Genomic DNA, 27,370 nt, shown 5'->3' on the forward strand with positions numbered 1-27,370 from the left:
AATGTGCGTGGGTTAATTTAGCGTCCACTACTGAGCGAATCCTACCTATTTCATTTAATCTAGAGCATGTGTAACCCAAGATCTGTATAATGTATTGCATGAGTGCAGAATTCCAGGAGTCATTGTGCTCGATCAGCCTGGAGCTCGATCTTGTCTCGTGTCCATATATATTAGTGCATGCTGTTTTTCTCCCATCTTTCAATTTTCTTTCTCCTGTTCTTTCTTCGAAACAAACGCTAGCTCAGCCCAGTAACAGCGACAAGCCATGAGGTCACCTTGCGCGCTTATACTTTGCTCTGCACTTGGATACCTTGCAGAAGCTCACAGTGGGTCTGAACTGAAGCGGTGAGCCGGTAGCATCTGACCTATGCACAGACATTTTTGGTATACTGCTTGTGAACGGAACAGAGTCCCCCGAATGGAAATACGTTCGGTATCAAATACGGGGACGTTCTGAGCCAACTCAATCACTAACAAACGTAGCGACGTCGCAAGGGTTTACCCGGACCCACTGCGTCCTGAAGACGAATTCCAGAAAACGATCCCGGACTATGATATGGATGGCGCAAATATTACGTGCGGTAGAAATGCATTCGATGCCGCAGCTAAGACTGAGACCGCCGATGTTCTCGCAGGCTCTGAGGTCGGCTTTCGAGTGTCGTGGAGCGGGGGTGAAGCGAGAGGAGGGATCTATCATCAAGGCCCTCTTCAGGCCTACCTTTCTCGGGCACCGAATGATGACTTGGAGCATTACCGTGGAGATGGAGATTGGTTCAAAATTGCTTGGAACAAGCCGACCACCAATTACCACTGGGACACTTGGGGCGCGACCGAGGCAGGTTGCCCGCATGGATTTGAGTGCTGCGCTAATGTTTTAACAGTGGAACTTCACCATTCCTCTAAAAACGCCTCCAGGTCGATACTTGCTCCGGGTCGAGGACTTCATGCCGTCTCATATTCAAGGCCAAACGCAGTGGTATATCAATTGCGCGCATGTCAATATCATCGGTCAGGGTGGCGGGAATCCTTCCGGATTCGCTCGGTTCCCAGGTACTTACCGATATGATGACCCGGGTAATTCTTCTCATTCTGTTTGTCCGGATTGGTCTAATGTTTTTGCCAGGTATCTGGATCCCCGTTAACCAATATGAAAACGGTGGTTGGGTAAAGAATGAAGACATGCGATTACAAGATTATGTTCCTCCTGGACCGCCAGTCTGGACAGGCTAGGTGCAGAAAGGCGGATAATGGGGTACATGATGTTTCCCGGAGCGAGAGTTTAACAAATGCATGATATTGTGATTGATCCTATCTTACGCAATCGCCATCTGCGGGTGCTCTAAATCGCTGTCATGAAGCGCAACGCCTGGTCACGGAAACACGTGCAAAAGCTGCTGCAGAACCCATAATTTGACTTCAGTCTGCTTGTGCTCTGATCCTTCGAGGTATTTCCTGGCCGGGAGCCTTGGAAGCTCCATGGAGGGAACCGGCCTAAACTGTATCACGAGGACAGAATGTAACCTAATCAATATATGAGCCTGCTTCTGGTAATTTTCAATAATGTCACGGCCGCAACGGAACGTCATTCCCATGTGTTTATCCTTTGCAGCAGGTGGCCAACATAAAAGAGAGAAAGCTACCAATATTTAACCGCAAGATCATCGGAACTGCCCTACTCTTATTCGACCCAATAATTGCTGAGAAAGTTGCTATAGTTTTCTCAAGATGCATTGGAAGTTCGCTCTTCGCACGACTCTATTCTTCGGGGTGGTTTCGAGGGGCATAATCGCTGACAAGCCATCGACCATAGAGGTACGCGAGACAGTCACATCAATAAGCGGTTGTCCCTTCAACATTTCCGCCAGTTTCAACGCGGACCTGACCGTCCTCGAGATTGCGTACTCACGCAACGATCTCTCTACCGAGGTGGAGGGTTCATATACTTGTTTTGGCTGGACAAGGTTTGCACACACGGGGCAAGATGTGGAGATGCTTCTGCCAAGTGCGAAAGTCCAAGGCAAATTAGCAATACCTGAGGGTACTTCTCTCAGGGTGGAGACGACGTTGTCTTGGTTCAACGATCAACGGCCGGTGAGTGAGCGAGATTCCATATCTGCTGCTTTGTTCCTTCCTGCGTCCCCGAGCCTTCGATCTTTGCTCCCTTTCTTTCTTTGCCTCCACTTCTGGATCATAGTCTCCGCTCCTGTCCTCATCAACCCATGAGCCGCCATGACCTTGCAGTCGCGACTAACAGTGGGTCACACAGCAAAACTTCTCAACTGCGAGGCTAGAAGGTCCTAGTGAGGCAATCTCCAAAGGCATCGAGAATACGGAAGTCCATCCAAGCGTCTGCAGGACGGGGAAATGGCGCGATCTTTCTGACGGCTTGTCCATCAAATCCGAAGTCTTTGTGAAGAAGAATGGGAACTCATCTTCGAACCCCGCGCCAGTGGCCGTCTCGAATATTGTGTATTCTTTTGATATAGTGTGGAAAAACGGATGCTCGCTCCCGTCGCCGGGATGCTTTTTCGATAGGACAGGATGGGGGTATTGCCCGCGCGGAAGCTGAATTGGAAATGAACGGTGTTGAAGGTGGCCACCCTATCAATGAGAGGAGTTGACTCTGGCTTGACATAAATACACCGGTTTCCATAGTGTTTTGCCTCTGACGTGGTGAAGACCGCATTGTCAACTTTGCCATGGATTTCATGAACATGAGGGGTGAGAGTCAAAATCAGATTCCCTATGGAATTTCCACGACATGCCACGCGAAACGTCTCGGCATCATCAGCAGGAAAACTCTCTCAACACGTCGTGACTTAGGCAGCATCTTGTTCCTTTCGGACATATTGGATCAGGCCACGGCGCGCTACTCATCGCCACAGGAGTCACACAACTTGACGTTATCATAATGCAACTGGCTAATGGTTAATGATCCCACTAGATGTTGGGTGTTCGAGATGACAAGAAGGGTACTGGGAAGGAAGTGAAATTTCGGAGGTATATAGGTGAGATTGCCTTTTTTCGACACAAGTGACGATAAGTGCTAACCAACCTTGCAAGGCTGGAACCCTAAGAAGATCCCGCCGACATCAGAGTTACAAGTCGGAGGGCAGGTGATAGCGGCGCTTTACTCTGGAACAGATCCAGATTTCAAAGTGTACAATCAGGTGCTCCACAACGGCTGCCGCATATTCGTCCTGCTAGGCCCCCCGTTGCCACCCGCTTTTTTTTTCTTTCCAACAAGTGCTCTAAGATATCTGATTTGGAAACTAGCGCCTGTCTGATATACACGAACGTCGCCCAATCAAATATTGTCTCCGGGACAGACATATTCCTATCGGTGCTTAGGACATTGTCTCAACACAACGATCCAGACACCCAGGTGACATGCAGATGAAAGTACAACAAGTCTTCACTGGAAAAAGGTCTCAGCCTGTACAATATCAGTGCCAGACTGCCGATGCCCCCTTCAACTATAGCAATACTAAATGGATTTTCTCACCATCGGACTCGAACGGACTTGATATCTCACTGTCAAGGGCATGAATGACACCGAACCTCCCGAGGTCGGGTTCGGCGGATCGGCCTCGAAGATTCGAGTTTTGCTTTGTTTACTTACCTAATGACCCTCTCACCGAGGCTCGCGCCTGAAGAAGGAGCGTGCTCGTGATTCACCGCTACGCACCGATACTTCGAGGGCTTTCACTCATGACCGCCATTGCGAGCTTTCACCACCGCCGCCACCAACGACCGCCTCCGGACCCGCCCAACCGCAGGGTCGTACGCTCTACATATAAACCCCTCTCACCTACTGCTCATTTTTCTTTTCCCTCAACCCCACTCAACCAGGCGGTTCTCAACTCCCTCTCAAGAACGCGCTCTTCGACTTCTAGTCCGCCATTTCGCACAGCCTACACCCTATCTCTACCCCACTACCTCGCACAACCTCCAACCCACAACTCTTATCAACTCTTCTCAACTCAACATCCTCCATCATGTCTGAGGCGAAGAATGACGAGGCTCCTCCTTGCCCGAACCATTACATCCACAAGTACGCCTTCCAGGAGCTCGCCCTGGCCGACAAGAAGGGCTCCAATGAGCAGCCTTACTTCCGCGCCTCGGTCTTCTTCTCCAAGAAGCCCGGTCTGACTGACGAATTCTTCCATGACCACTGGAAGAGCATTCACGCCGACTTGGTGATGCAGACAAAGAACACGGGTATCCACTTGCTCCGTTACTCTCAAGTAAGTTCAAACACTCACATATATGCACAGCAAGCTAACAGATACCAGTTCCATATGGAGCAGAAGCACCGCGACGAGATCCAGCCTCTCCTGGACGCCAGCCAGGGCCCGATGCAGCTTGTCCCATGGGACGGATGCGCAGAGTTCCTCGCGAAGGATGCCGAGTCGTTCATCAAGTTCATGAATGATGTCTACAACTCCAACCATCTGATGAGTAAGTGCATTCAATTCAACAATCTCATGGTCATCGACTGACGAATAACAGGCTGCGGGAAGCGCTTTGTTGATCTCACCAAAGGCTACCAGATCATGTGTGGATATGACAACATCATCTACGGCGCAGGTATCCCAGGTGTCGGCACCGATGGCATCCTTCCTGGCGACTCCCGTCTGACGTACGATGAGGGTGTTGCCCCAGTGCCAGCTCTCCAGAGCAAGGCAGGCTGCTGTGCTTCGAACGGGCAGGACAAACCCGCATCTCTTGGTAGCAAGACGACGTTCTTCGGCCTCGGCAAGAACTCTACAAACACCACGGCGCAGGAAGTTGGCTCCCAAGACGGGTCAGGACCCCTTCACCGCAAGAAGAACTTCCTGGACAGGCTCGGGCTTGGGGGACTATGTCGCCACTAGATGCGGGTGTGACTGCTGATTTCCTGGATGGGTTTGCCCATGGAAATGTACGCCAGGTATTGGCTCAGGATGAGCCACGAGTGACGTGTCATGAAGATTGTGACTTGGGCGCAAAAGACGGTTAGGATTCAAGAGGATGGCACATTTGTGGTGTGGCAAGGCTATCGGCGCGGCTTGCGGAGAAGGGTTTGTCTGGTTCCTTGATATCCTGTCGGCGTATATAATTTCCTTGTATTTTCAGCCAATCGAGGATCTCTCCTCTCTAACAATATATTGGTTCACTGAACGTCTTGCCCGATACCCTGCCACCTACCGACTTACAAACCTGCGTGGGACCTATGCGGTGACATTCTGGCCATCATGTTGTCGATTGAGAATGTTGGTGGCGTTAAAGTTTTCTTTGTTACGAAAGGCGAGAAGGCGCGGAAGAACGCGAGAAAAGCATGCGGATAGAGACCACGCGCGCGAAGTGGGATTCACCTGTTAGCCACCCAAAGGATCGAGTCATAGGATGTAAAGACGCGGGGTAGACACGAGTAAGTCGTTTACCTTTCTTCAACCTTTGTGCAAAAACGTTGCGAGGCAAATGTCATTAGCGGGGTGGCCTTGCCCAGTGCTCGCAGTACGTGAAAGAAACAGCCACGTGATCTGCCTTGAAGTGCGTCGAAAATAAGAAGTTCCTTGCGGGTCTGGAGCACTTGTGGAACTATGGAGGTCTATTATTGCTTTAATGCGTTAATAATTCTTGTTACCTCCTTCGAGAGTTACGGAGTAGGTTCACCCTCGCTTTGTGACACCACATCATCTTCCAATGTGACATTGTCTATGAGCAAGCAGAAATATATCCTGTTCCTAATGCTTATAGGTGCTACAAGAGACACGGATCCATTCGAGGTGGTACCTCACCAGTTCGAGTACCAAAAGCCCTGCCTTGGAGTCACCACCGTTGCAATCCAATCCGATGTATCCATAGTGTGAGATGTGGACTCCGAAATTCCCAGCTAGGAAGTTTATCCGCAAGGCAACAAACAAAGGCAAGCCTTACAATCTATCCCTTCATCGTTTAAAGAGTGAACGTTAGGATACAAGGCTCTGCACAGCCTTTGCACATGAGGTACCCTACCTGCATAAATGAAAATAGATGGCCTGGCCAATGGAAAATAGGTATCAGAATCGATCAGATTATCTGTTCCCAGAATACGCACGTACCTTAGCCGAAAGACTACAGAGACAGGAACAAGTATAAAAATAGGCATCAGTATTGCTGCACAGTAGAAGTCCCGAGGACTCCATATAAGAATATCCTGTCCTCCTGTTGGGTAGAACAAACATACAGGACAATCAAGCACGAAAACGCAACCATGCGCACGCTCAGTTCGCTCCTCCTCGGCCAGGTTGGACTCACGATCGCTCTGCCATATTCCCTCGAAGAAGCACCCAAGCCCACACTAGGCGTGTTCAGCTACTCCGGGAGTGGCTGTCCCCAGGGCTCCGTGAGCTTCACAACCGGACTCAGTACGACCAACCCCGCGGGCAACTACACCCTAACATTTGGTCTCGACGCATTCATTGTGTATTACGGCCCTGGAACCGCGCCTGTGGATAGGTCGAAATCGTGCGCTATTGAGGTAGGTTTGAGCGTGCCAGAGGGATGGAAGCTTAGGGTGAATGCCGGTGGGACCCTTGTCCATGGACTTGCGAATTTAGATTCCGGGACGCAGGAGACGTTCTTGGCGCAGTATCTTATCGAACCGGGAGAGAGCTCGGCGGCGGTGAGTATCCAGTGATTGGCTGGTGGTAGTGGACACTGACATGTAGAAAGTCAATTGGGAGGGTAACAATCAAAGGTCCGATCAACAACAGCGTGATCACAAAGACAGCGGAGAGCACCGACGGGGGATACACGAGTGCATGTGGAGGGGGCAAAGTGCATGCAAATTTCAGGCACTCGATCACTACAGATAACTCGCGGAATGGGCCAGGTTGGGAGACTGATGAGCTACCGTGGACATTGCAGACCGGCTTGGAGGTGCTGAAATGTTGAGAAATGCTGCCTTTTGGCTCCGTTTTCGAGCTCACGTGGAAGGACTATTGCTTCTCTTCGGTTTCACCCCTGCTCCTGGTCTTCATCTTCATCATGCTCTGCCTCATCATCAGTCTCTTCGCCATCATCTTCCTCGTCGTCTTCCACATCCGAGATCTCTTCGCCAAGCTCCTTGAGTCGTTTCTGGGACATGTTAGCGCCATAAAATGGGGGTAACAGGTGATATCAAGTACCTTATCCCTGGACCTCTTCTCTTCCAGCTCTCCAAGGAGAACAAAAAGATCATCCAGTTCTGTTTGCGCCGCTGCACGCGCTTCCTCCTTCTCCTTTGCAATTGCCTCAGCCTTACGTTGCTTGTCCTCGGCATCTTTGACTTTCCAGGTAAGGTCCTGATTTTTCGCCTTGAGATCCTGCACCTCCGCCTTCAGCTTGTCAACGATACCCTGAAGCTTCTCTTTCTCATCCTCCAGTTGCTTGATGTGCATTTCGTTGGCATGTACGTTGGTTTGCAGACTATTAACCGTTTGTTGGATGGATGCGACTTCCACTTTCGCCATGCGATGCTGCTCTTCCAGTGCCCGCACATTGTCGAAGGCCTCTTGTCTGCTGGCATGAGCGGCGCTCAGGCGCTGTTCGACGTCTATGCGGGCCTTGGTTGCTTCGTGAAGCTTCTCATCGTATTCCTGCTTCGCTTTGGCAAGGGCCAAGGTCTTTTCCTTCTCTGCTTGCTGCACTTTATTGTTCAAGGCAGCAACCTGGAGATTGTGCCGATTCTCGATATCCAGGATCGTTTGCTTGTGCTCCCGCTCTACCTTCCTCAATTCTTTCTCATGATTTGTGTGGAGATCTTCATTGATGCGCTTAATAGTGTTCAATTGGGTAAGCGAGGATTCTTGGGTTTTGCGGTGGTCCGCTTGTTCTTGGTTCAGCCGTTGTTCCATACTCAAAAGATCGGACTGTAACTTCTCCAATGCCTGTACCTTCTCGTCGATCTGATTGCGCAACGAATCGACGAGATCGCGGTCGATGCCTTCGTGTGATTGGTGCATCTCCAGGCCAGGATCTCTGTCGATTGCGCGAGACAGCCGGCTGAAATTGTCCTTCAGGAAGTCTACGAAACTCTCATCAAGGAAGACCTCTGGTGGTGTGCTCGAGGTTCCTCTCTCTAAAGAGAGCACTTCGAAATCACGGACCAGTGGGTGCTGTCTCAGCTGGGAAATTGCATCTAGGTACTTCTCCCGACCCAGGCTGTGGCATAAAATTGGCTGCAAATCCCGCCGAGGTACAGGGGAGTCTTTGGTCGAAAACTCATAGATGATGCCGAGTAGGGCGGCGCAAAGACCTCTCACCACGATATGGTCAGCTCCTGGCTTGTGTGCATAGTGTACAAGGCTGTGTATACTGCTCGCTTCTCCGAGAAAGTCATCAACGGCTGCAGCATCTTCGAACAGCCACCCGCATAGTAGCATCAAATAGGCGATCGGGATTCGCTCGTCTTCGCCTAGTTGCAAATTGGAAATCAAGTTGGCTGTCAAAGTTTGAATGCAGGTTACCACCTCTTCTCCCCGATCAGCATCCCCTTCTGCGACCGCCATCAAGCGCCTCTTCGCGTCCAGGTCGTCAAAAATGAGATGGAACACGAGCGTAGCAGCGAACCATATCCGGTATGGATCGCTCGTTGAAGAACCATGGGAACCAGCCAGTAACGTCGTAAGGACGTTTGCAGTCTCGTCCTGGCCAGATGTATGGCCATCGATCGCTCGATTGAGGAAATGTGTCCGAATTTGGAGGTGATTGAAGAAATACGCCTTTATGCATTCGCATGCCGCAAAACGAACGTCAAACGACTCATTTGCTGTTGGTCGGATGGCAATATCGAGCAATGCCTCAATCACATACACCATCGGGGGACCATTTGGTGATGTGGCATCGTTAGCAGCAGGATCAAGTATGGGGCGGACTTGCAGAGGCGCAAATTCTTCCTGGAGACGGGCATTGCCCCTGATCATATCGGCGCACGTGTTCAATGCCTACAAATGTAAGTCATGTGTCCCTACGCATGGAAAATGGCGGAGTGACGAACCTCTACTCTTATAGGGACCGCCGTCGAGGGGTCGAATGCCATGTTGAGGATTTGACGAAGGAGACCTTGACCCGCGAAAGCAGCTTGATTCGCCTTGGTGCTCGTGCTGCCTTTGACAAGAAACATGCGGACGATGGCGAGAAGACCCCATATATTCTTCTCGCATTGCGGACTGACCCAGTCATCCTCCCCTTCCTCATTCGTGGGCAGCTTCTTTGCCTTCTTTGCTCCGGGTAGAAGCGCCGCGCATCTCGAAACACAACCAGTCTCTCGGAAAGCCGTCTGATTTGAGGCATTGAAGCGAACCAGATTGGCTAGCAAGGAGAGGCAGTCCTGGACAACGATACCCCCTTGAGTCAAGGAACCATCAGCCTCTATGAGGTTGAATATTCTTTCGAATGCATTTTCAAAAACAAAAAGCTTCTGGAGCTCGGTAGAAGTCTGAGACAAATCATTCAGTAGGACGAGGCCAGCGTTCCGCACAGCATCCCTGGGATCGTCCAGGATCGCTACGAGTCGAGTTGTGCCGAGCGGAGCTGTGAGAACACATTCCTGAGTGCGTTCGGGCCGCGCGTTGAAGATTGCTTGAATGAGTTGCAAGGAGTAAAGGCGTGAATAAAAGTCAGGGGTCTCGAGGAGGTCGAGCAGAATGGTTATGTTATCTTGCCGCTAATATAAGCTCAGTACAAAGGTGAATGAGTGTTGTTATTAAACAAACCTGGGTGAACTCGTCCGCTAGCCAGAGCGCAATCTCATCTGAAGCTTCAGGCTGCCGATTGGTTAGCGGGTTTACATGTAGGGAGCAAGAAGTGCTCACGCTGTGTTCATTGGGGTTGAAAAGCATGAGCAGAGTCTCTAGGACAACTTTAATGGTATCTACATCCTCGGCATCCTTGGTGAGACACGCTATGAGTCCCCGTAGCGAACCCGATGCAACAGACGCAGGGTACTCTTTCGCAAAGCTCCGCAAGCCCAAGATAGCAGCACGTCGGTCCTCCAAGAGAGTAGCGCTGGAAAGTCTGCTACTCAGTGTACTAATAGTATCGGTGGCAGTCTGTTTGGCCGGGGCCTGGGCCTCCAACATTCGCATCATTTTGGGAGAGATAGACTCTGGCAATTGGGTCACGGAATCATGGCGCCGCAAAGATGTTCGTAGGCGTGGAGGGCGGAGGCCGGTGTATGTCTGAGGGAGCACGGCACATTCGTGGTCGCGGGCATTCACAAGATTACGGCATTGGGAGCGGCGGGCGAGAATCCATGCGGCTGGTGGAGTTGGTGTATTCAGCGACAAAAAGGTACACGTTGTACATTGACGTCTCCAGGGCTGGTGGATTGATGGCCTGCGCGGATTAACCTTGCACCGGCGCTAATGCGCCCCGGTCTTGGCGCCAGAGTTTCTGTCCGCTTCGGTGTTTTCATCTCGACATTGAATTCACCATTTAACTCAACGACTCCAACATTCGCACTGTTGCTCTCCAGGTGCCTGAGTGCATGGCATCAGCTGCATATACAAGGTGCTTCCGGGCGCTTTCCTAATCTTCGCTCGTTCATGACCTAAGCAGCGACACGACCAAATTCGCCATCCGAAGCTGCGACAGGAGGGCAGTCACCTACTGGCGAAACTCTCCCTCCTAGCCTCCTAGCAAAGAAACAGCGCCTTTCAAAATCAGTTGCATCCAGTCCTCGGTGTCTCTGTCTTGCTTGCGCTCACTCCTCGCATCCCGCCCTCTCCACCGTAGCCACCGCAGACGCGAAACGTGGTAGCCCGATCTCACCCCTCACCTCAATACCGTCCCTCTTTCGCTTCCGTACGCTGTGATCCACCGCGACCATGGGTGTACCGGCTATGTTTCGCTGGCTTAGCCAGAAATACCCCAAGATAATATCGACAGTTGCAGAGGAAGTCCCCAAGGAAATCAACGGCAACAAGGTGCCTGTTGATCGCACAAAGCCCAACCCCAACGGTGTCGAATTCGACAACTTGTACCTGGACATGAACGGCATCGTCCATCCTTGTTCACATCCGGAGGACAAGCCGGCGCCCAAGACGGAGGCTGACATGATGGTAGCCGTCTTTGAGTATACAGACCGCGTGGTTGGCATGGTGCGCCCGCGTAAGCTCTTGTATCTTGCTGTTGATGGTGTTGCGCCCCGTGCCAAAATGAATCAACAGCGTTCCCGCCGATTTCGTTCCGCCAAAGAAGCCAAGGAGAAAGACGAGGATCAGGCAGAGTTTCTGAAACTAATGAACTCCCAGAAGGTCAGCAGGGGCGAGGAAATCACGTCCTTGGACGAAGTCGTAGCGAAGACATGGGACTCAAATGTTATTACGCCCGGGACCCCTTTCATGCATCTGCTCGCCGAGAGTCTCCAGTATTGGTGCGCGTACAAATTTACCACGGATCCGTCGTGGCGAGATATGAAAGTCATCATCTCTGATGCGTCTGTCCCCGGTGAAGGCGAGCACAAGATTATGAACTTTATTCGCTCACAGCGCGCCATGCCTACTCACGATCCTAATACACGCCACGTGATTTACGGGCTCGACGCCGATCTCATTATGCTAGGATTGGCTACCCATGAGCCGCACTTTCGAGTCCTGCGAGAGGATGTCTTTTACGACTCCGGGAAGGATAAGACTTGTACACGCTGTGGGCGTAAGGGCCACATCCAGGCCAACTGCTCTTTCCCCGATACCGGTGCCAAACTTACCGAAGAGGAAGCGCAAGCAGAATGGAACGCAACCGAACACCCGCCAAAACCATTTATTTGGCTCCATGTCAACGTATTGCGTGAGTACTTGGCAGTTGAAATGGATTCGCCACGGCGCACCTTCAAATATGATCTCGAGCGCGCTCTGGATGACTGGGTGTTTATGTGTTTCTTCGTCGGAAACGATTTTCTTCCCCATCTCCCAAGTCTTGAGATTCGCGACCAAGGAATCGACACGCTTATTGGCATCTGGCGCGACCTGGTGCCCGAGATGACGGACTATGTGACCAAGGATGGCTACCCGGACATGAAGCGCGTGCAACAGATATTGAAAGCCCTTGCTAGTAAGGAAGCTGATATCTTCAGAAAGCGAAAGGAAGTCTCGGACCGTCAGGCCGCTAACAGAGCCCGGCGCGAAGCCCAACGGAACGGTGGAGGTCGCGGTGGCCGTGATGGCAACGGACCCCCTTTCAAGCGCGTGAAGGAAAACACCGACACATACATGAATGCAGGCGTTGCCTTCTTCGCGCCGCAAGATGCCCAATCCAACGAGGTCCGCAACTTGCATCAGAGCATGATGGCGAATCGAACCGAGTCGAACAAGTCGGCTGCCGCAAAGTTGAAGGAGCTCATGAAAGCGAAAGCAGATGGAGATAGCGCTGAGGGTTCCAGGGAGAAAGACTCCCAATCGGATCCGGCTGCACACACTTTGTTGGGCAAACGTAAAGCCGAGCTTATGGAAGAGTCGGATAACGCCACGCCAGCTCAGAGCAACCCAGGCACACCATCCACACCGGCTACGCCAGCCGCGAAGGATAACGAGCCACCGGAGGACACTGTCAAGCTCTGGGAGCCAGGGTACGAAGAACGTTACTATGCGCAAAAGTTCAATGTCGCGCCTGATAACATTGAATTTCGCCACAAGGTCGCCCGAGAGTATGCCAAAGGTCTTTGCTGGGTGCTGGCCTACTATATGCAGGGATGCCCGTCGTGGACATGGTACTACCCCTATCACTATGCTCCGTTCGCTGCCGATTTTGAGGGTATCGAAGATGTCGACCCTCGAGACTTCTCTCTGGGAAAGCCATTCAAGCCTTACGAGCAACTCATGGGTGTGCTTCCGGCTGCTTCAAATCACGCCATACCGGAACCCTTCCGTGTACTCATGTCGGATCCCAACTCTCCTATTGTCGACTTCTACCCGGAGGACTTCCCAATCGATCTCAACGGCAAGAAGTTCGCATGGCAAGGTGTTGCCATTCTGCCCTTCATCGATGAAAAACGCCTTTTAGCCGCTATGAAGGAAAAATATCCGGAACTCTCGGAAGACGAGCACAGACGCAATGAAACTGGGAAGGAGACGATCATGTTCTCGCAGGAACATGCGTTGTTCGACATTGTTAACACGCTCATCTACCGTCAGAAAGGGGCGAAGAAGGTGGAGATTGATCCCAAGAAGAGCGGTCGTCTACATGGTCACCTCGAAGTACACGATGAGTTTGTCGTGGACAGTTCGTTGATACCGCCGTTCGATGCCACTAGCACAGACTTGAAGGAGGAAGAGCTGCAAGACCGTTCTGTTCGGTAAGTGCTCGCTGTTTTCTGTGAAGCGTGAATCTAATCCGGCCGTCCTAGGATGTACTACGAGATGCCTCGGTTGTCCTCGAAGACCGCACACAAGTCTAAACTCTTGGATGGCGTTCGCTTATCACCGCCGGCGCTCACCGAGCAGGACAAGTCGTTCATAAGGAGCGGACGAGGCCGTGGTGGTGGTCGTGGAGGATTCAACGGCAACGGTAGTGGACGGGGTGGACCCGGAGGACGAGGCGGATTCGACGGCGGTCGTGGCGGCAGTGGCGGTGATCGTGCATCAAATGGCCCGCCGTCATTTGTTCCGCCACCGTTTGTACCACCAGGCTTCCCTCCAGGAGTCCCGCTTCCCGCTGGATTCGCTCCGCCTGGGTTTCCATCTCCATTCCCGATGCCAACTGGTCGCGGTTTCCCAGCGCCTCCGCCGGGCTGGGTTCCGCCGCCACCTCCTGGTTGGAACAGCATGCAACAACAGCAATATCCACCCCAGCAGCGTCCAAGTTGGTTCCATCACCAGGGCCCTCCACCACCCCAAGGTGGATACAGCGCCTCTCAAAACCCTTCACACCACCGGCCCGCACAGCAAGGATTTGACCACAGGCCCCAGAGCGGTGATAATTTCAGGTCCGCGAACAACTATCGCGGTAACGAAAGAAGCTACGGCCGTGACCGAGGATATAACCGCTTTTGATGCTCAACCGCTACAGCAAACGGTGCTTGTCCGGCCTCTTAAGTTGTGCAAGGACAAAAGTGGGTCAATTCTATGAATTGCGTGGAAGCCGATTGTTCCATACACTGAAGCCGTCTGTCTGTATTCGGCTTCCCTATGCTTGGAGAGATCTGGTTCGGCTCCTTGTGGTTACTATGTACGTATATCGTGGGACTGGGGCTAGGTTATGCATATGAGGATGTGGGCGCAAGGTGTTTCGGATCCGATTCTAGACGTTACCTTCGATCCATATGGAATGGCTGTCTTAAGTAAATGTACAATGATTGTTCTCCTTGAAGAAATACTGCGCAAGTGCCCTGGCGATGATTTTCCCGTGAACACTCTCATTATTGCGCCGTGACTCGTGGAGCCAACAAGCTGGCGAGCGGATGGAGAAGTCTTGCGGGACATTACTAGGGAATGTCGGCTACGGACTTTTGAATCCATGCAGCTCTCGTAAATGCCGGAGAAACTCCCACTGGATCCATCCCCCACGCGGGTAGCGGAATATTTGCACCGGATGTGGTACCAGCTCGCGACCTTCCAAAAAGACGCAATGCCCGCTGCAATCGAGAACTCTGGACTACCGGTGCCTATGTCACACGCCTACCATCTAGTCTATCCGTCCCGAGATGCCGGTGTACATATATACAAGTATGAACAGAGTATTTCCCAAAGCGGTTAGTACTTCTCTGAACAGACAGCCTCGGGATCTGGGGTTGGCTGATGATCGCGAACCAACCAACTTCCCAGGTTATTAGTCACCCAACTACTACACAGGATGTACCTAAGATTCCCAGCCTTGCCAGCAGGTTTTCTGCGCTTTACTCCCGCTGTGGCGCACTCCCAAGAGATGCAAGAACGGCGCTTGCAGGAGCCATGTGCGAATAGCGACTCGTTATTCTTATTATTGCCCCCTCGATGAGGCCTTCACCCCATGGGGAAGTGCCCGGCGAGTGTCTTGGACTGGGTTGTCCTCGTGGCTTTGCGGCAGGGGTGGACTATGACTATGTATGAGCTGGGCAGCGGGTTGCGACATTTTGGGGATGGGTAGGCCGGAGTTGGGACAGAGTTGGGACCTGACGATACGAGGCGGTGGAGAGGAGAGGGGTGAAGCCATCGGCGCTTAGGTGAGAGAAGGGGAACGTGCTACTCGGGATCGGGTTTGCTGAGTGAGAGAGGACGTGGGGAAGGAATATAAAGAGGGCGTGGGATACTGGTCTTTTAGAAGCAGCTCGGGCAAGGAAGAGTGGACTTGAGCTCAGTTCCCGGTGTCGGTCTCTGTTGCGGATACCGAACCTTTCTGACAAAGTCTAGTATCTACCCCGACTTATCAGCAATGGCGCCCTTGACCAGGTTCACTTGGAGGTTGTGCTTCGTGGTACTTAGCTGGGTGGGCGTGGTGAGCGCGAGTCCAATTGCTCTGGAAAGCAGAGGTACGTTGAGACAACCAATGATTCGCTCAAGGCCTATGTTTTCCCAACCCATTACGGCTCCGTCGAGAATGCGCAACTGAATCCAGGAACATGTATTCCGTCATTGGCGATTGGTCGCCGAGTCCCTAGTACACCAGAAACTGACATAAGACAGCAATCTCCGGCGCGTTACTGGACCAGCTGCAGTTCTTTTCCCAGTACAGTGCAGCAGCCTACTGCTTGGGAAACAACAACAGCCCGAATACGAAGATCACTTGTCCGCAGGGTAACTGTGCTCGGGTGGAGGCTGCGAATACGAACACCCTCACCGAGTTCGAGAAGTGGGCCTCCAATCCTTTCCTATCATATCCCAGAATACATTTGCGATAGCAAAGTCGTGCCAAACTCCGACTCCACCTATGTGGAGCGGTCGTACTCCGTAGCTCAGTTACACAAAAATAGCGGCTAACATGTACCAGCACCCTCCAAACCGACGCAACGGGTTTCGTTGCCACCGACACCACAAACTCCCTCATCGTCATCTCTTTCCGTGGCTCTCGCTCCGTCCGCAACTGGCTTACCAACGTCCAATTCCCCGGCCGGTCCACCACCATCTGCAGTGACTGCGATGCCGCGACCGGCTTCTGGAACTCCTATCTCGAGGCCCAGCAACTCGTCCTGAATGCCGTCAACACGGCTCGCTCTCGCTACCCTACCTTCAAGGTTGTAGCTGTGGGTCATTCCCTCGGCGGTGCCCTCGCCAGCTTGGCCGCTGCAGACTTGAGGAGCAGGGGAATCAAGGTCGACCTTGTACGCTCCTTTTCTTTCTATGCTTGACAGTTCCACTCTTGCTAAACGAATGCCCAGTACACCTACGGCGCTCCCAAGGTAGGATTCTCAAGTCTCGCCAACTACCTCACCTCGACTGCAAATGGAAACACCTACCGCGTGACGCACAAGAACGACCCTGTTCCGCGTCTGCCCCCGGCCCTGCTCGGCTACAGGCACAGCTCGCCCGAGTACTACATCTCCAGCGGGAACGACGTCCCTGTCACTAAGAACGACGTCAACGTGTACACGGGGCTGCTGAATTTGGGAGGAAATGAGGGAGACATTGGCTTCGACGTCGACGCTCATCTTGACTATTTTGGTCATATCAGTGCCTGTGAGGGGCAGGAGGGAATTGAGGTCAAGAGGGGCGTGGAAGGGGAATTCACCTCTCACGTAGTGTGAGTCATTATGAGGCCAAACTAGTCTTACGAGTTTTATGAAATGAATAATGACCATGACGATACGAACCATTGTACCTATTCATCCACGTGTTCTTGTTTCCTGCATCCTGACCGATACAGCCAGCAGTCTATTCAGCATAATAGGCACTCGTACTCAATCTTATCATCGGGCTATTGGCCATGCTGTTCCAATGATGCATGAAGAACGTCTCAACTTTTGATATCTGCACGTCTTCCTTTCGCGCCTGATAGTGTTCCCGGCGTACCCAAACAGGGCCTTGATGAACGTATATGGAAAAGAAGTTGCAGATTCACGAGACATATTGAAAACTAAAGTCATACCTGCTCATGGTAACCTGATCATTCGGTTTCAATTGACGTTGAATTTCCGTCACACGCTCAGAGGACCACAATGCGATCCGCCCATGTTGGGCAAGGGGTGTGCGAAGTCAGGATAGCCCCCTTTAAGGCAAAGAACATTTGGTGTAGAACTCCTATTTGCTTGTATGAGAAATTGGTAGACAAGCCAAAGCTCCAGTATCGCAAATGCGACAATGCCCCTGCAGGCCATGACCCAATTGTGTATGCCTTCCACCTTACGCACCAACCAGCCGGCAAGAATCAACCAGTGCGATTATCTCTGATCTAAAGTTTGAAGGCGCTATAGCAATGGTGGAGATGATGCAGATTGTTTTGCTGTGAGGCTCTCGTTATCCTCCAGCTATTCCAGCTGATGTTGCACGTCTTATCGCCGGTCTGCAACTGCCATATTGTCTGGTGGAAATGAAAACCCATCGGCAGGAAGCAACCGGAGGCCAGGTAGCTGCTATTAATCCATGATGTTTGTCAGCGTGCCTGTTCGGGCTCTTTTCGTCGCACCATCTTGCAACAGTCCCCATTCGCCTCTCCAGTGGAACACACCTTCGGCAAGGTCCGCCACCATGAATCACAATCTTTCACTGTCGATAATAGCATCATCATAATATCCAGACTTATTCATATCATTTGACGGGCAGGATTAGCAGTCATACGACGTGCTACAGTAAGTCCGGGTATCTACGCAGGCGTCAATTGTTAACAAGTGCACAGTGCCACGTCGTGCTGCCACCTCGTAGCTGCCCCGCGGTAACAACATCTGGACCCAACATTATGTCGTTCCAATTTCCAGATGCGCCGAGTAGAGCAGTCATTGACGATTATATATGGGCGAATCACATTCTGAAGAGTCATGGCGTATTAGATCCGCGGGGATACCTTTCAATTCGTCACCCAAATGACCCGACGAGATTCTTTATGGCATCCGCGACAGAACCTTCCGCCCAGTTCTCGTTATAACCGGAACCTTTGCTTTATACGATATCTCTTCAAGAGAAACTCTGGGATCCATGGACCTGGCATTCTGTTCCAGAATGGTACATTCACGGTATGATATACCACCTGTATCCGAAGATGCGGGCCATAGTGCACTCCCACTCAACCCTTGCGAGTTCGTTTACGGCTACAAAGAAGCAAATCCCAATCCGACCTGTTTTGAACGAGGCATATTTTCTGGGGACAACGGAACCCCCAATCTTCCAATGGCTCAACCCATTGCAGAGAGAAGAAACAGCCGGAACCCCTAGAAGTCTACATTCCAACATCGCTCAATACATGGCCACTCTCTTTCTGCACCCCGAGGCTCGCGAAACGGTCCTCCAGAAGATTAACGAACCTCACCCAACATCGATGTCATACCACACCAGAAGGGAGCTCCTTACCATCAACCCCGTCGTGCTTGTACAAGGGGAGGGCTTTTTTTGCACAGCCAAAACTCTAGAGGAAGTCGTGTCCAGAGCAGTGTACACTCAGAAGAACTTCGTCGCCTTAAAGGACGCAATCGCTCTCGCTGGAGGAGATCACACAAGAGTAAAGTTTCTCAGCAAGCAAGAATGCAAAGCTGCCGCCCGATATCTGTCGCAGCTCAATCTTTCCAGATCTAGGGAGCGATTCTTGGCTTGGAAGGCGGCCGTGAGTGCTTTGCCGGATCTCTGGGGCCCTTTCTCAGTGGCCACGGTCGTCTTCCACCTCCGCCTCCAACAAGAAATAGGAAGTAGCAGAGTTTCGTCATCATGGCTACCAAATTTCACTGCGCCCTTGACGCCGTACGGTCATGAAGCGGAACTGGGCAGCTCGATCGAGACCTTGGAACAATACCCGAAGAGTGAGCCAGAAGACTGGTCGGAGACTCTGCAAGAGAATGTATACGAACTGGGAGCAGAGGCTCTAGGAGGCCCAAGCGTTGCTAGACAACCGGATATCCTGCCAGCAGCGAAATCATTGTCAAGCACTTGGATGACTGCCACAGACAGTCTTGATGGCTTAGGACAACGAAATCGTCAGCCCGACGGACTGCCAAATGGCTATCCACATGACATTTCCACTTCTGGATTAACAATGAACGAGGAAAATGTTAGGATACTGGACACAATGGAGGTTTCCCGGCTACCTAGTCGCCTTGCGGATCGGGTGAGTGTTCGACGACTGATAGACTGGTCGCGCAAACGCATTCTGTCTCGGATTCAGAGGGTCTGGAATTGAGTTAAAAACGTATAGGATCGTGCCGGCATTCAGTATTAATTCTCCTGGCAGGACTCGTTGGGGTCGTGAAGGCCATTCTCCTATCAAGCGGATGGGCTGATGAAGAACCATATCCTTCTCTGGCTTCTGGGATCGACGTATGATCAGTCTCCTGTTTATCTGAGTAAAGGTATCGTTCGTTCCTTTTCCAACGTGGTAGACCGCATTTAGACGTGCCAGTATTGCAAAACAGAATAAAGTAACCCCTTAGGCTGCAAAGATCTGGCGCCTGTTTCTAGGAAGACCAAACCAAAAGTCTTTGTGCCGTTAGCGTATTCAAGCTACGCATTCCGCAGGAAGACGAGACCTGCGGGTAGTATCTGTTCATTCTAATAAACTTCAAAGATTTGTTGTTTCTATGTGGGACCCTAGTGCCTCGCTCAACAGTGTGCATTCGTCCGTAATCCCTCTAACCACGACCAGATCGTTCACGCGAATGCATGGTCAACTTTCTCATAATCCGACTTCTTTGCTCTTTCCGTTTTTCACCCTTTATTCGGACGTGTCCGATCTCCTCGCCTGGGACAACAACCCGTCTTCGTCCGCAATGGAGAACCGGACGCTTTCAGGACAGGGCGAACAAGGCGTAAAATGCACCTGCACGAGTAATCGATCTAGTGACTCCGCTATACTCCTTCTGAGTTGGAAAGCAGTCGTGATTTCGCAAACTTATTAGGTTGCAGTAACAGTCTCGCTGCCGGACGAACACCGGGCGGAGTAGGTAACATGGTAAAACATGTCCATGCGCAGCGAATATTAGGCGATATATAAGCTAAAGATGATGCGCCTAACGCTCCCTTCAATAAATTCAGGAGGACCAAGAAAATCAATCTATTCCGTATTTTCATTTTGAATCCATTCGCAATGTCTTCAATAGTCGCAGTCGCAGGCGGATCCGGTGGTCTCGGTCGCGCGATCGTCCAAGGTTTGAAAGATGATGGGAGGTATACAACCCTGATCTTGGCGCGAAAGGCAAGGCTACAGTCCCATTTCTAGGCCCGAATACGAGCTCCTAGTTACTGATTCTCGGAAATATAGGCCAACGAGGAACTCGAGAAGGAAACCGGAGCCCGCGTCCTCGCAGCCGACTATTCCAGCGTCGAGGCGCTTATCAAACTCTTCGAAGAGAACAACATCGACACTGTGATATGTGTGGCTTCTTGGCACAACGTAGAGGGAATGTTCAATCTCATCAAAGCGGCGGATATCTCGAGGGCAACCCGGCGGTACATTACCAACAATTGGAGCGGAGTCAATTACCAGCTCCAGTACGTGAGCATAAGCGCACCACGGACGGAATTTGGCTCACCGTCTTTAGAAAACACGGCAACATCAACCCCCTTCTCACTGCGAAGTTACAGCAAGCAGAGGAGCTGAAGAAGACGACCTTGGAATGGACGGACATCGTCAACGGCATCTTCCTCGATTATTACGCCCCCGGGGTTACCACACATGTGCGGCGCTTTCCCCTCATTGTGGATGTCGACCATGATGTTGCCGTCATCCCAGGCGATGGGGAGATGACACAGTTCTTCACGCACACCACCGATATTGGGAAGTACATCGCTGCTTTGCTCAGTCTGGAGAAATGGGAGTGCAAGTATTACATCAAGGGCGACGCGTTGACGTGGAATCGACTACTGGCATTGGCTGAGCGCGCCAAAGGCGTCAAGTTTGACGTCACATATGACAGTGCGGAGAAGATCGAGAAGGGTGAGGTGACACTGGTTCGAGCTCACGTAGAGATCCTGAGCAAGGTTGGGATGGATGAAGCTATGCTTAAGAAATTCATGGAGACCGTCTTTAAGGCACTGATTGAGGGAAGAGGGGACTTCGGGCCCGGGAGTTATCTCAATGAGATCTTTCCGGAGATCGTCCCGCTGAAGACGGAGGAGGCACTTCAGCAGTCCTTCTCGAAATAGGAGTTATGCAGTACCTGTGTCTGGACTGGGTTTGGGGAGTGAGAGGAGTGACAAGCAGTTCGCTTGGAGGGGTTATGTTAGAGCTTGAAATGTCTTAGAGGATCCGGTTACTGACCTGCAAATGCATATCTTTGAGCATTCGACGCGAGAATCTTATAGGCCGCAGTACTTTTGATTTCCTCAATGCTGGCGTTGAGGTTCCTCTTGGCGTCCAGAACTTGGTAGGACGTCGTGATGAACCACGGGGGCAACTTTTCGATGTCAGGGAACCCAGAAAGTACGAGTGTGAAAATATCTTCAATACGAGAAACCCAGCGCGTAATTATGCTAGTAGCGCTGCCGTCAAGAGGGTCTTTCTCATTCAAAAACCATGAGTGGAGATGTAATGCGGAGCTGCAAGAACGAGTGTCAGTAGCTATTTGAGGTGATCAAGAGGACTGGGCCGTGGTACCTCAGCAACATGATCTTTGTGTTGTATGCGTAAGTCCGCTTGTGCTGCAGCTCTGCGTGTCTGAGCAGCTCGCCGATATCGTGTGAAATCAGATCAACTTCGTAGCAAAGATCACGTTCAGCCTCATAGGCATTGGCGCGGATAAGCTTATGCACTCTGGTGAGTCTCTCGGCTGCTTGGAGCTGCAAGAGAAAATGAGTCCTCCTCTCTACATCCAGATTCATTGGACGACCAGGGATCTCGTAATTTGTGTCCAAGACTCGGGTCATTGAATGAGTCTGATTGAAATAGCTATCGTGAATGACGGGGTGTCTGATGATATTGGTCGGCGGCATATGCAACACGCTACAAACATTGGAGTCTTAGAACAAGGCCAAAGCAGGAATGATCCATTTTTCGCCGAGCAAAACAACATACCTATCCATAAGTTGCAGACACCACCACGTATTGATTGCTTCTTCCGATTCCGCAGACAGGCCCTGCCAGTCACGGTGGACACTCTGGGACACTGTGTTCTCCAGAGCAATGGAATATGCCATCCTCGCTGCGACCCCCAAGGTCAGGGGAGCGGCATGCTGAATTCCCTGAGTATGTTCGAAAAGGGCAATTACGATACCAGCCTGTATTACACGAATGTCAACGACGGTAAAAGACACAGACATGCCAAAATAGTACTTGCACGCTCGGTACCAACGCGAGGTCGCAATGCTGTCAGATTTAGGATGCTCCCACGGAGGCGTAACGACAAGATGCATGGCGAGGGTGGTCAACAGGAAGCCGTGAGATGACTCGATGGTCGTCAAGAACTTGATCTCTTCAAAGAATTGCGCGCGGTTGATCATCGGTAGCCAGTGGTGTATGGTGTCGAAGTATCTCTTCGCAACGACTTCTGCGGAGGTCTTGCTTTCTGCCATAACCCGGAAGACGCTGCCAAAGTGAAGGAAACCGATGTGGGAGCGTGACAGCTCCCCTGGATCCAGAGTCCATTTATAGGGGATCTCTGTGCTCGGATTACGAGTCGATGCTGTGGGGTTCTCAGCAACCGCATCCTCCGTACGGCTCCCTTCCGACCTTCTGCAGTCGTTGTCCGGGAAGACGCGAGCTTCTATCCTTTCAAGTCGTCGGAAGACATCTTCGAACTTTGCATCAGTATTTTCGGGCTCAATGGATTCATCATGCTGGTAGGAACATGGGAGAGAGAGTCTGAATCCTTTTTGAATCAACGTCGACGTCCGAAGTAAGGCATTTGCGACTTGTCGGTGCTTCTCACCTCATGCACCGATCGCACTTTGGTTGCGTCTTGTCACATTTCTTTTTGCTCGACTTGCACTGCAAACAAGTTCGGCTCGCTTTACTAGGCAATGTAGATGTCATTAGAACCTGAGTGAAGAATGTTGTTGTTACGGAGCGCCTGCTGACCCAACCTTGGAACCTTGGAAGCAGGGAGAGTTGAGATGGAGCGCTAGTACGTTTCGGGAAGCAATCAGAGACACAACGTCCACGGGTCTAGGAGAAAACTGGTGAGCTCGAAGTTATTGCAACCCAGTTCCGGTAAGAAGTTGACCAGTCATAGGGAAGTATCAGGATCAGCCTTCAATCGCAGCTTTGGCTCTGTTTCATCAGCACGCCGTAGCGGAATCGCAATACACACACGGCACCGTGAGGCTGCTTCATGTTTTCATCCTTTTCCTGCGCCGACAGCTCAATCATGGCCAGGGAACGTCAAGTAAATTGCTGGTTTCCCACCTATTGTAGACAGGACAGGACTTGGTGGCAAGAAGCATCGGTCAGACATTAGGAAGGCCTTTCATGGGCATGCATGACTCCGCTGAACCAACCAATCGTGAAGAAAGCTGGTGAAAGGAGACTTGCGAATTTCTGTTGGATCGATCGTAAGTATGTTGATCGGGTTGAACCAAGCGAACAGGTGATGCTGCAGCAGTGAAGGAAGATGAGCGTGTCGGTTTGGGAGGCCGCGGTGATGAAGGCATAAAGGCGACACGCAAATAGATACCTATTGGAAATATTGGAACCTATTATTCACCTAGAGCTTTGTGGAGGAATTTTCTTAGCCACTTGCACTATATACAGTACCACAGTACACTATACCAATATCCAGGGTCCGTCCATCTGCATCAGGCATGGCCAGAACGGACGATGAGGTGGCCTTGCACAGCACAGCCACACTTGCGGCACGGTCGTCCGAACCTCTTCCCATAGATTAGACCAACCCACGCCGCTTCGGACATCCGCTCACCACCAACAAATCCGCCTGTCGCAGTATCTGCTCTCTGAAAATAACTACTGCTAGAAAGATATTTACTGGCTGACTGACTGCTTTACATCGCCGAGTATACTGCCAACACCCGCGCTGAACGACCTCCACAAATCCCGCAGTCATGTCCGACTTCAGCACCGCCATGACCAACAGGTCCCTACGGACTATCAAAACTGTAGGTTGACAGAACCTCTAGAAGCGTGTACATGTACCTTACTTACTTTTACGGTAGGAGCTAGAATTTCTCCTCGACGCGAACGTCATTACGAGCCAGCAGTTTGATACCATCACCAGCCAGCTTCCGCTCAATGCGGCGGCCGTCGCTCGTACACCGATACCTACTCCGTCCCCCCAGCCCCCTGTGCAACAGATGGCCAACGTAGCGATCAAGAAGGATTCCGAGCCGGAGAAGAAGGTGGGATATTACGCGCAGGATACTGTCGCGAATCCTCCGCCTCCCGCGTATCCTGTCGCTCCCACCGCTCCTATAGCCCCTCCGGTCCTCGCACACGCAACCGCCATGTACCAGTACAACGCACAAGATGCAGGCGATCTCGCCCTCATGCCCAACGACAGGATTACCGTCACAGAGTACATGAACAATGAGTGGTGGAAGGGCCGCAACGAGCGTACCGGCCAGGAAGGCATCTTCCCGGCTAGCTACGTACGCAAGGAGGAGCGCGCACCCGTCCCCATCCCTCCCCATGCCCCTGCGCCTAGCAACTACGGCAACATGCCCTTGGACGTCAGCAATGGCGCCGCAAGTGACTCCACTGGCAAGGCCCCGTCGAAAATGGAAGAGAACGGGAAGAAGTTTGGCAAGAAGCTCGGCAATGCAGCCATCTTCGGCGCCGGAGCGACTATTGGAGGCAAGATCGTGAACGGCATCTTCTAGTCTTTTTCATTTTTCGGAAGGTGTGACCCTCCGTAGCAACATCCCCAATAGCATTTAGGTGCTTGTTTGGCGATGTCAATCTTGTCACTTTCTCGGGTTTCTACGATATTTCCTTAGGTCAGCGTATCAGAGATACTGTTTGATTGGTGCGCTTCCCTTGCCTCGATTCCCTGGTATTTCGTCTTAACGATTTTCCCAGTCTTTTCCTTTCTTCACCAAACGAGTGGTTGTCGCTTATATTTTCCCTCTTATATATTTTGGCATGAGCGTGGACCGCTATGGGCTCTCTTAAAGTCAAATAAGTATCAGTTGTACGCCGCTTCCCGATGTCGCATATACCTCCCTTTGATGCTCTTGATGCCGACACGTCACATTCACGGACACGGTGAATTCCTATGGACCGTTTGATGCTATGAGCGTAGCAATGCTACTGCGAATAGAGCCAATAGAGTCCTGGATCTACTCACTTCTCTTCAGGCCACTATCCTGATCGTCCCCGAGGCCGCGCATGGACTGCAGATTTTAAATAACCGCTTCGTCTGTCCATACTATACGAGGAGGTCTAACTGTGAAGTTACCTGAACCTCTGAGACGCTGAGGGTCGGTGTTATGAGCAGTGCAACATGACAACAAGCGGCCAACGTACGAGACAAAGTGGGCTCAGCGGCTTGAGCGCACCAGATTCACTACTCGACTGCAACGTATATGCGTACTCGGAAACAGTCCAGAAGGTGTCAAGAATAGCGCGAAAGCAAACATATATCGCCCGAGCCCTTATCCTCTTCAACCTTTACGGTGTTCCCCTCAGCTATGGACCCTACCTGGAATATTACTACAACACCACGACGTACGGGAACACATCTCTTCTTTATATCTCCGCCCCGCAAGCCGCTCAGCTCCTCTGCATGTATGCCATTCCCCTTCCAATTGCATGGCTCTATCAGAAGGAATATTGGCGTGGAAGCGTCTACTGGAGCAGTACGAGCATCTGTATTTGCCAAATAATGCCGGTCTTCTGCAGGTCTTGGCTCCACTTACTAGTCGTGAGAGGAATTGTGCAAGGCATAGCATTGGGGACACTGGGCACAGTCTCGACGTTGTGCATGGCGTCGCATTACAGAAACAACATACCTCTGGCCTCCATGGTAGGATCTGCCTTCGGCTTTTTGGGCGCCCTAATTTACACGACGACCGCATATGTATTCCTGCCCAACTCTCGACACTCGAGTGCCTGCTATGCAAACCTTACCATCTCTGCCGCAACCTTGGGACTTGCAGTCTATCTCACGAAGAAAGACGCGCACTTCATCACTCTCAACAGCGTAAGTAGCAAAGCAAAACATCCACGCAGTGTCTTACCGTTCTCCAAGGACGCTGGTCTCTTCTTTCTAGGATTCGGGTTCCTCTCGTCCGGCATCTATGTTTATCCCACGTTCATCGTCCTCCTGCTCGCCAGTGCGCCAGGGCTTGTCCTTCCGGGAACAGCAACACTGCACCTCATGATCATGTTCGCAATCGCAGCCCCTTTCGCGGCCTTTGCAAGTTCGGCTTGGCTCCGCACTCGCCTGGGTGCTGTCAGTGCGTTTGTATGCGCTTCACTCGTTGCGGGAGTGTGTTACGTACTTCCAGCGTGGATGCCTTATGCCCATGTCTCGCTGGTTAGCACGCCTATCTACGGAGCATGCTTGGGGACCGCAGTAGCCCTGTATGTCAGAGTAATGTACACGGTCTCTACTTTCAAGGGTGATGGCAGCTTCGCTGCGCCGCATGCGCAGATGGGGCTTGTCTTAGCGGGTTCCGGACTGTTCGCCGCGGTAGTGATACTGGCTGTGGCGCTGGCGGTGGATTATGGAGAACAAGGTTTTCAATGGGCATTTACGGGGATTGCTGCTGTGGCGTTTGCGGGTGGGTGTTTGATGGGGTCGGGAAGAATGCTGGGAATGGGTTGGAGGTGTTTTCTCATTGTGTAGGGTGTACTGTGGTAGAGAGTGGTGTGTTTATGTGATTTGCGATTTCCTTGCTGCCTTCGACACTTCAGTCCTCTGTGCTACAGTCAGTCGTCAAATCATTGAAGTCCTACGAGCCTTTTCAGCAGGACTTCTTCGGCAAGGGTTATGGTAAGCGTATGAACTCCGGTCTCCACCACGGTGGGTCTCTCACAGCCAACTCACCGACGAAATATTATACTTTCCATCCTCAATTCTAGGCGCCAATATACTAGTAGTCTGTTCTCTGATATTGTATTTCTATTAAGCACGCGTTGCTTGAAAACATCCGGGTATATCAAATTTCAAACATTGTCAAAACGTGAACACGCTCCGCTTGGTGTAGTTGGTTTATCACGTTCGGCTGTAAAAGCAATTGTAACCGAAAGGTCCCTAGTTCGATTCTGGGAGCGGAGATCGTTTTTGCTCGCGAAGTGAATGGAGGGAGGTGTCGTCGTAGGGAGTCCATTTTTTTCATGTGTGGTGATGAGACCCAGGACGCGATGTGATTGGCGGACTTGGCAAGCGATCTGGAAATCTTTGGTCGGCGCTACATTTGGA

General features: G+C 51.5%; 12 protein-coding genes and 1 non-coding gene across 13 annotated transcripts; 11 read left to right on the forward strand and 2 right to left on the reverse strand.

Moving 5' to 3' along the window:
* Positions 1-52: 52 nt before the first annotated feature.
* On the forward strand, positions 53-1,305 carry EI97DRAFT_435397 (uncharacterized protein). The gene is made up of 5 exons (XM_033798852.1): positions 53-326; positions 376-433; positions 484-835; positions 882-1,074; positions 1,124-1,305. The coding sequence occupies exons 1-5, from the start codon at positions 266-268 to the stop codon at positions 1,228-1,230; spliced, it is 771 nt and encodes a 256-aa protein (XP_033651553.1). The 5' UTR covers positions 53-265; the 3' UTR covers positions 1,231-1,305.
* A 420-nt stretch (positions 1,306-1,725) lies between these two features.
* Positions 1,726-2,569, forward strand: EI97DRAFT_502921 (uncharacterized protein; the record flags this gene model as incomplete). Its single annotated transcript, XM_033802768.1, has 2 exons — positions 1,726-2,091; positions 2,267-2,569. The coding sequence occupies 2 exons, from the start codon at positions 1,726-1,728 to the stop codon at positions 2,567-2,569; spliced, it is 669 nt and encodes a 222-aa protein (XP_033651554.1).
* Positions 2,570-4,028: 1,459 nt separating this feature from the next.
* EI97DRAFT_347685 (uncharacterized protein) lies at positions 4,029-4,661 on the forward strand (the record flags this gene model as incomplete). The annotated part of the gene is made up of 3 exons (XM_033794806.1): positions 4,029-4,247; positions 4,296-4,461; positions 4,513-4,661. Coding segments are annotated over 3 exons (534 nt in total), but the record flags the coding sequence as incomplete, so codon positions are not given.
* A 1,577-nt stretch (positions 4,662-6,238) lies between these two features.
* Positions 6,239-6,921, forward strand: EI97DRAFT_460425 (uncharacterized protein; the record flags this gene model as incomplete). The annotated part of the gene is made up of 2 exons (XM_033801113.1): positions 6,239-6,649; positions 6,700-6,921. The coding sequence occupies 2 exons, from the start codon at positions 6,239-6,241 to the stop codon at positions 6,919-6,921; spliced, it is 633 nt and encodes a 210-aa protein (XP_033651556.1).
* Positions 6,922-6,984: 63 nt separating this feature from the next.
* On the reverse strand, positions 6,985-10,097 carry EI97DRAFT_382037 (uncharacterized protein; the record flags this gene model as incomplete). Its single annotated transcript, XM_033795835.1, has 5 exons — positions 6,985-7,104; positions 7,155-8,951; positions 9,005-9,673; positions 9,723-9,773; positions 9,822-10,097. The coding sequence occupies 5 exons, from the start codon at positions 10,095-10,097 to the stop codon at positions 6,985-6,987; spliced, it is 2,913 nt and encodes a 970-aa protein (XP_033651557.1).
* A 5,147-nt stretch (positions 10,098-15,244) lies between these two features.
* EI97DRAFT_133960 (uncharacterized protein) lies at positions 15,245-15,597 on the forward strand. The gene has a single exon (XM_033793142.1). It carries the CDS (start codon positions 15,355-15,357, stop codon positions 15,529-15,531), a length of 177 nt encoding a protein of 58 aa, XP_033651558.1. The 5' UTR covers positions 15,245-15,354; the 3' UTR covers positions 15,532-15,597.
* A 1-nt stretch (position 15,598) lies between these two features.
* EI97DRAFT_382015 (alpha/beta-hydrolase) lies at positions 15,599-16,663 on the forward strand (the record flags this gene model as incomplete). Its single annotated transcript, XM_033795831.1, has 3 exons — positions 15,599-15,771; positions 15,910-16,240; positions 16,298-16,663. Coding segments are annotated over 3 exons (870 nt in total), but the record flags the coding sequence as incomplete, so codon positions are not given.
* A 1,009-nt stretch (positions 16,664-17,672) lies between these two features.
* EI97DRAFT_133978 (uncharacterized protein) lies at positions 17,673-19,438 on the forward strand. The gene has a single exon (XM_033793143.1). The coding sequence runs from the start codon at positions 18,088-18,090 to the stop codon at positions 19,237-19,239; it is 1,152 nt and encodes a 383-aa protein (XP_033651560.1). The 5' UTR covers positions 17,673-18,087; the 3' UTR covers positions 19,240-19,438.
* A 729-nt stretch (positions 19,439-20,167) lies between these two features.
* Positions 20,168-21,275, forward strand: EI97DRAFT_435402 (uncharacterized protein). The gene is made up of 3 exons (XM_033798853.1): positions 20,168-20,250; positions 20,317-20,546; positions 20,597-21,275. Exons 2-3 carry the CDS (start codon positions 20,458-20,460, stop codon positions 21,198-21,200), a joined length of 693 nt encoding a protein of 230 aa, XP_033651561.1. The 5' UTR covers positions 20,168-20,250; positions 20,317-20,457; the 3' UTR covers positions 21,201-21,275.
* On the reverse strand, positions 21,127-23,070 carry EI97DRAFT_134041 (uncharacterized protein). The gene is made up of 5 exons (XM_033793144.1): positions 22,922-23,070; positions 22,069-22,854; positions 21,652-21,996; positions 21,316-21,593; positions 21,127-21,262 (listed from the first exon to the last, which is right to left on the reverse strand). Exons 1-5 carry the CDS (start codon positions 23,023-23,025, stop codon positions 21,204-21,206), a joined length of 1,572 nt encoding a protein of 523 aa, XP_033651562.1. The 5' UTR covers positions 23,026-23,070; the 3' UTR covers positions 21,127-21,203.
* A 782-nt stretch (positions 23,071-23,852) lies between these two features.
* EI97DRAFT_469007 (SH3-domain-containing protein) lies at positions 23,853-25,233 on the forward strand. The gene is made up of 2 exons (XM_033801687.1): positions 23,853-24,104; positions 24,162-25,233. Exons 1-2 carry the CDS (start codon positions 24,051-24,053, stop codon positions 24,822-24,824), a joined length of 717 nt encoding a protein of 238 aa, XP_033651563.1. The 5' UTR covers positions 23,853-24,050; the 3' UTR covers positions 24,825-25,233.
* A 1,218-nt stretch (positions 25,234-26,451) lies between these two features.
* On the forward strand, positions 26,452-27,233 carry EI97DRAFT_435405 (uncharacterized protein). Its single transcript, XM_033798854.1, has one exon. The coding sequence runs from the start codon at positions 26,600-26,602 to the stop codon at positions 26,792-26,794; it is 195 nt and encodes a 64-aa protein (XP_033651564.1). The 5' UTR covers positions 26,452-26,599; the 3' UTR covers positions 26,795-27,233.
* On the forward strand, positions 27,141-27,226 carry EI97DRAFT_t76. The gene has a single exon. It is a non-coding gene; the product is annotated as a tRNA-Tyr (tRNA).
* Positions 27,234-27,370: the final 137 nt, after the last annotated feature.

The sequence above is a fragment of the Westerdykella ornata genome (genome assembly GCF_010094085.1).
Source record: "Westerdykella ornata strain CBS 379.55 unplaced genomic scaffold EI97scaffold_22, whole genome shotgun sequence".
Taxonomy (NCBI): domain Eukaryota; kingdom Fungi; phylum Ascomycota; class Dothideomycetes; order Pleosporales; family Sporormiaceae; genus Westerdykella; species Westerdykella ornata.

What these genes read in the sequence shown, in the direction of transcription:
- EI97DRAFT_435397 (XM_033798852.1), top strand. Translation starts at nt 266, where the DNA reads ATGAGGTCACCTTGCGCGCTTATACTTTGCTCTGCACTTGGATACCTT. An exon ending in ATACCTTGCAGAAGCTCACA is followed by an intron (nt 327 to 375) that starts GTGGGTCTGAAC and finishes ACCTATGCACAG; the next exon opens with ACATTTTTGGTATACTGCTT. An exon ending in ACACTTGGGGCGCGACCGAG is followed by an intron (nt 836 to 881) that starts GCAGGTTGCCCG and finishes ATGTTTTAACAG; the next exon opens with TGGAACTTCACCATTCCTCT.
- EI97DRAFT_133960 (XM_033793142.1), top strand. Translation starts at nt 15,355, where the DNA reads ATGGCGCCCTTGACCAGGTTCACTTGGAGGTTGTGCTTCGTGGTACTT.
- EI97DRAFT_133978 (XM_033793143.1), top strand. Translation starts at nt 18,088, where the DNA reads ATGATATACCACCTGTATCCGAAGATGCGGGCCATAGTGCACTCCCAC.
- EI97DRAFT_435402 (XM_033798853.1), top strand. Translation starts at nt 20,458, where the DNA reads ATGTTCAATCTCATCAAAGCGGCGGATATCTCGAGGGCAACCCGGCGG. An exon ending in GGAGTCAATTACCAGCTCCA is followed by an intron (nt 20,547 to 20,596) that starts GTACGTGAGCAT and finishes CACCGTCTTTAG; the next exon opens with AAAACACGGCAACATCAACC.
- EI97DRAFT_134041 (XM_033793144.1), bottom strand. Translation starts at nt 23,025, where the DNA reads ATGACATCTACATTGCCTAGTAAAGCGAGCCGAACTTGTTTGCAGTGC. An exon ending in AAGTGCGATCGGTGCATGAG is followed by an intron (nt 22,855 to 22,921) that starts GTGAGAAGCACC and finishes AAAAGGATTCAG; the next exon opens with ACTCTCTCTCCCATGTTCCT. An exon ending in TGTCTGCAACTTATGGATAG is followed by an intron (nt 21,997 to 22,068) that starts GTATGTTGTTTT and finishes CAATGTTTGTAG; the next exon opens with CGTGTTGCATATGCCGCCGA.
- EI97DRAFT_469007 (XM_033801687.1), top strand. Translation starts at nt 24,051, where the DNA reads ATGTCCGACTTCAGCACCGCCATGACCAACAGGTCCCTACGGACTATC. An exon ending in CCCTACGGACTATCAAAACT is followed by an intron (nt 24,105 to 24,161) that starts GTAGGTTGACAG and finishes CTTTTACGGTAG; the next exon opens with GAGCTAGAATTTCTCCTCGA.
- EI97DRAFT_435405 (XM_033798854.1), top strand. Translation starts at nt 26,600, where the DNA reads ATGGGGCTTGTCTTAGCGGGTTCCGGACTGTTCGCCGCGGTAGTGATA.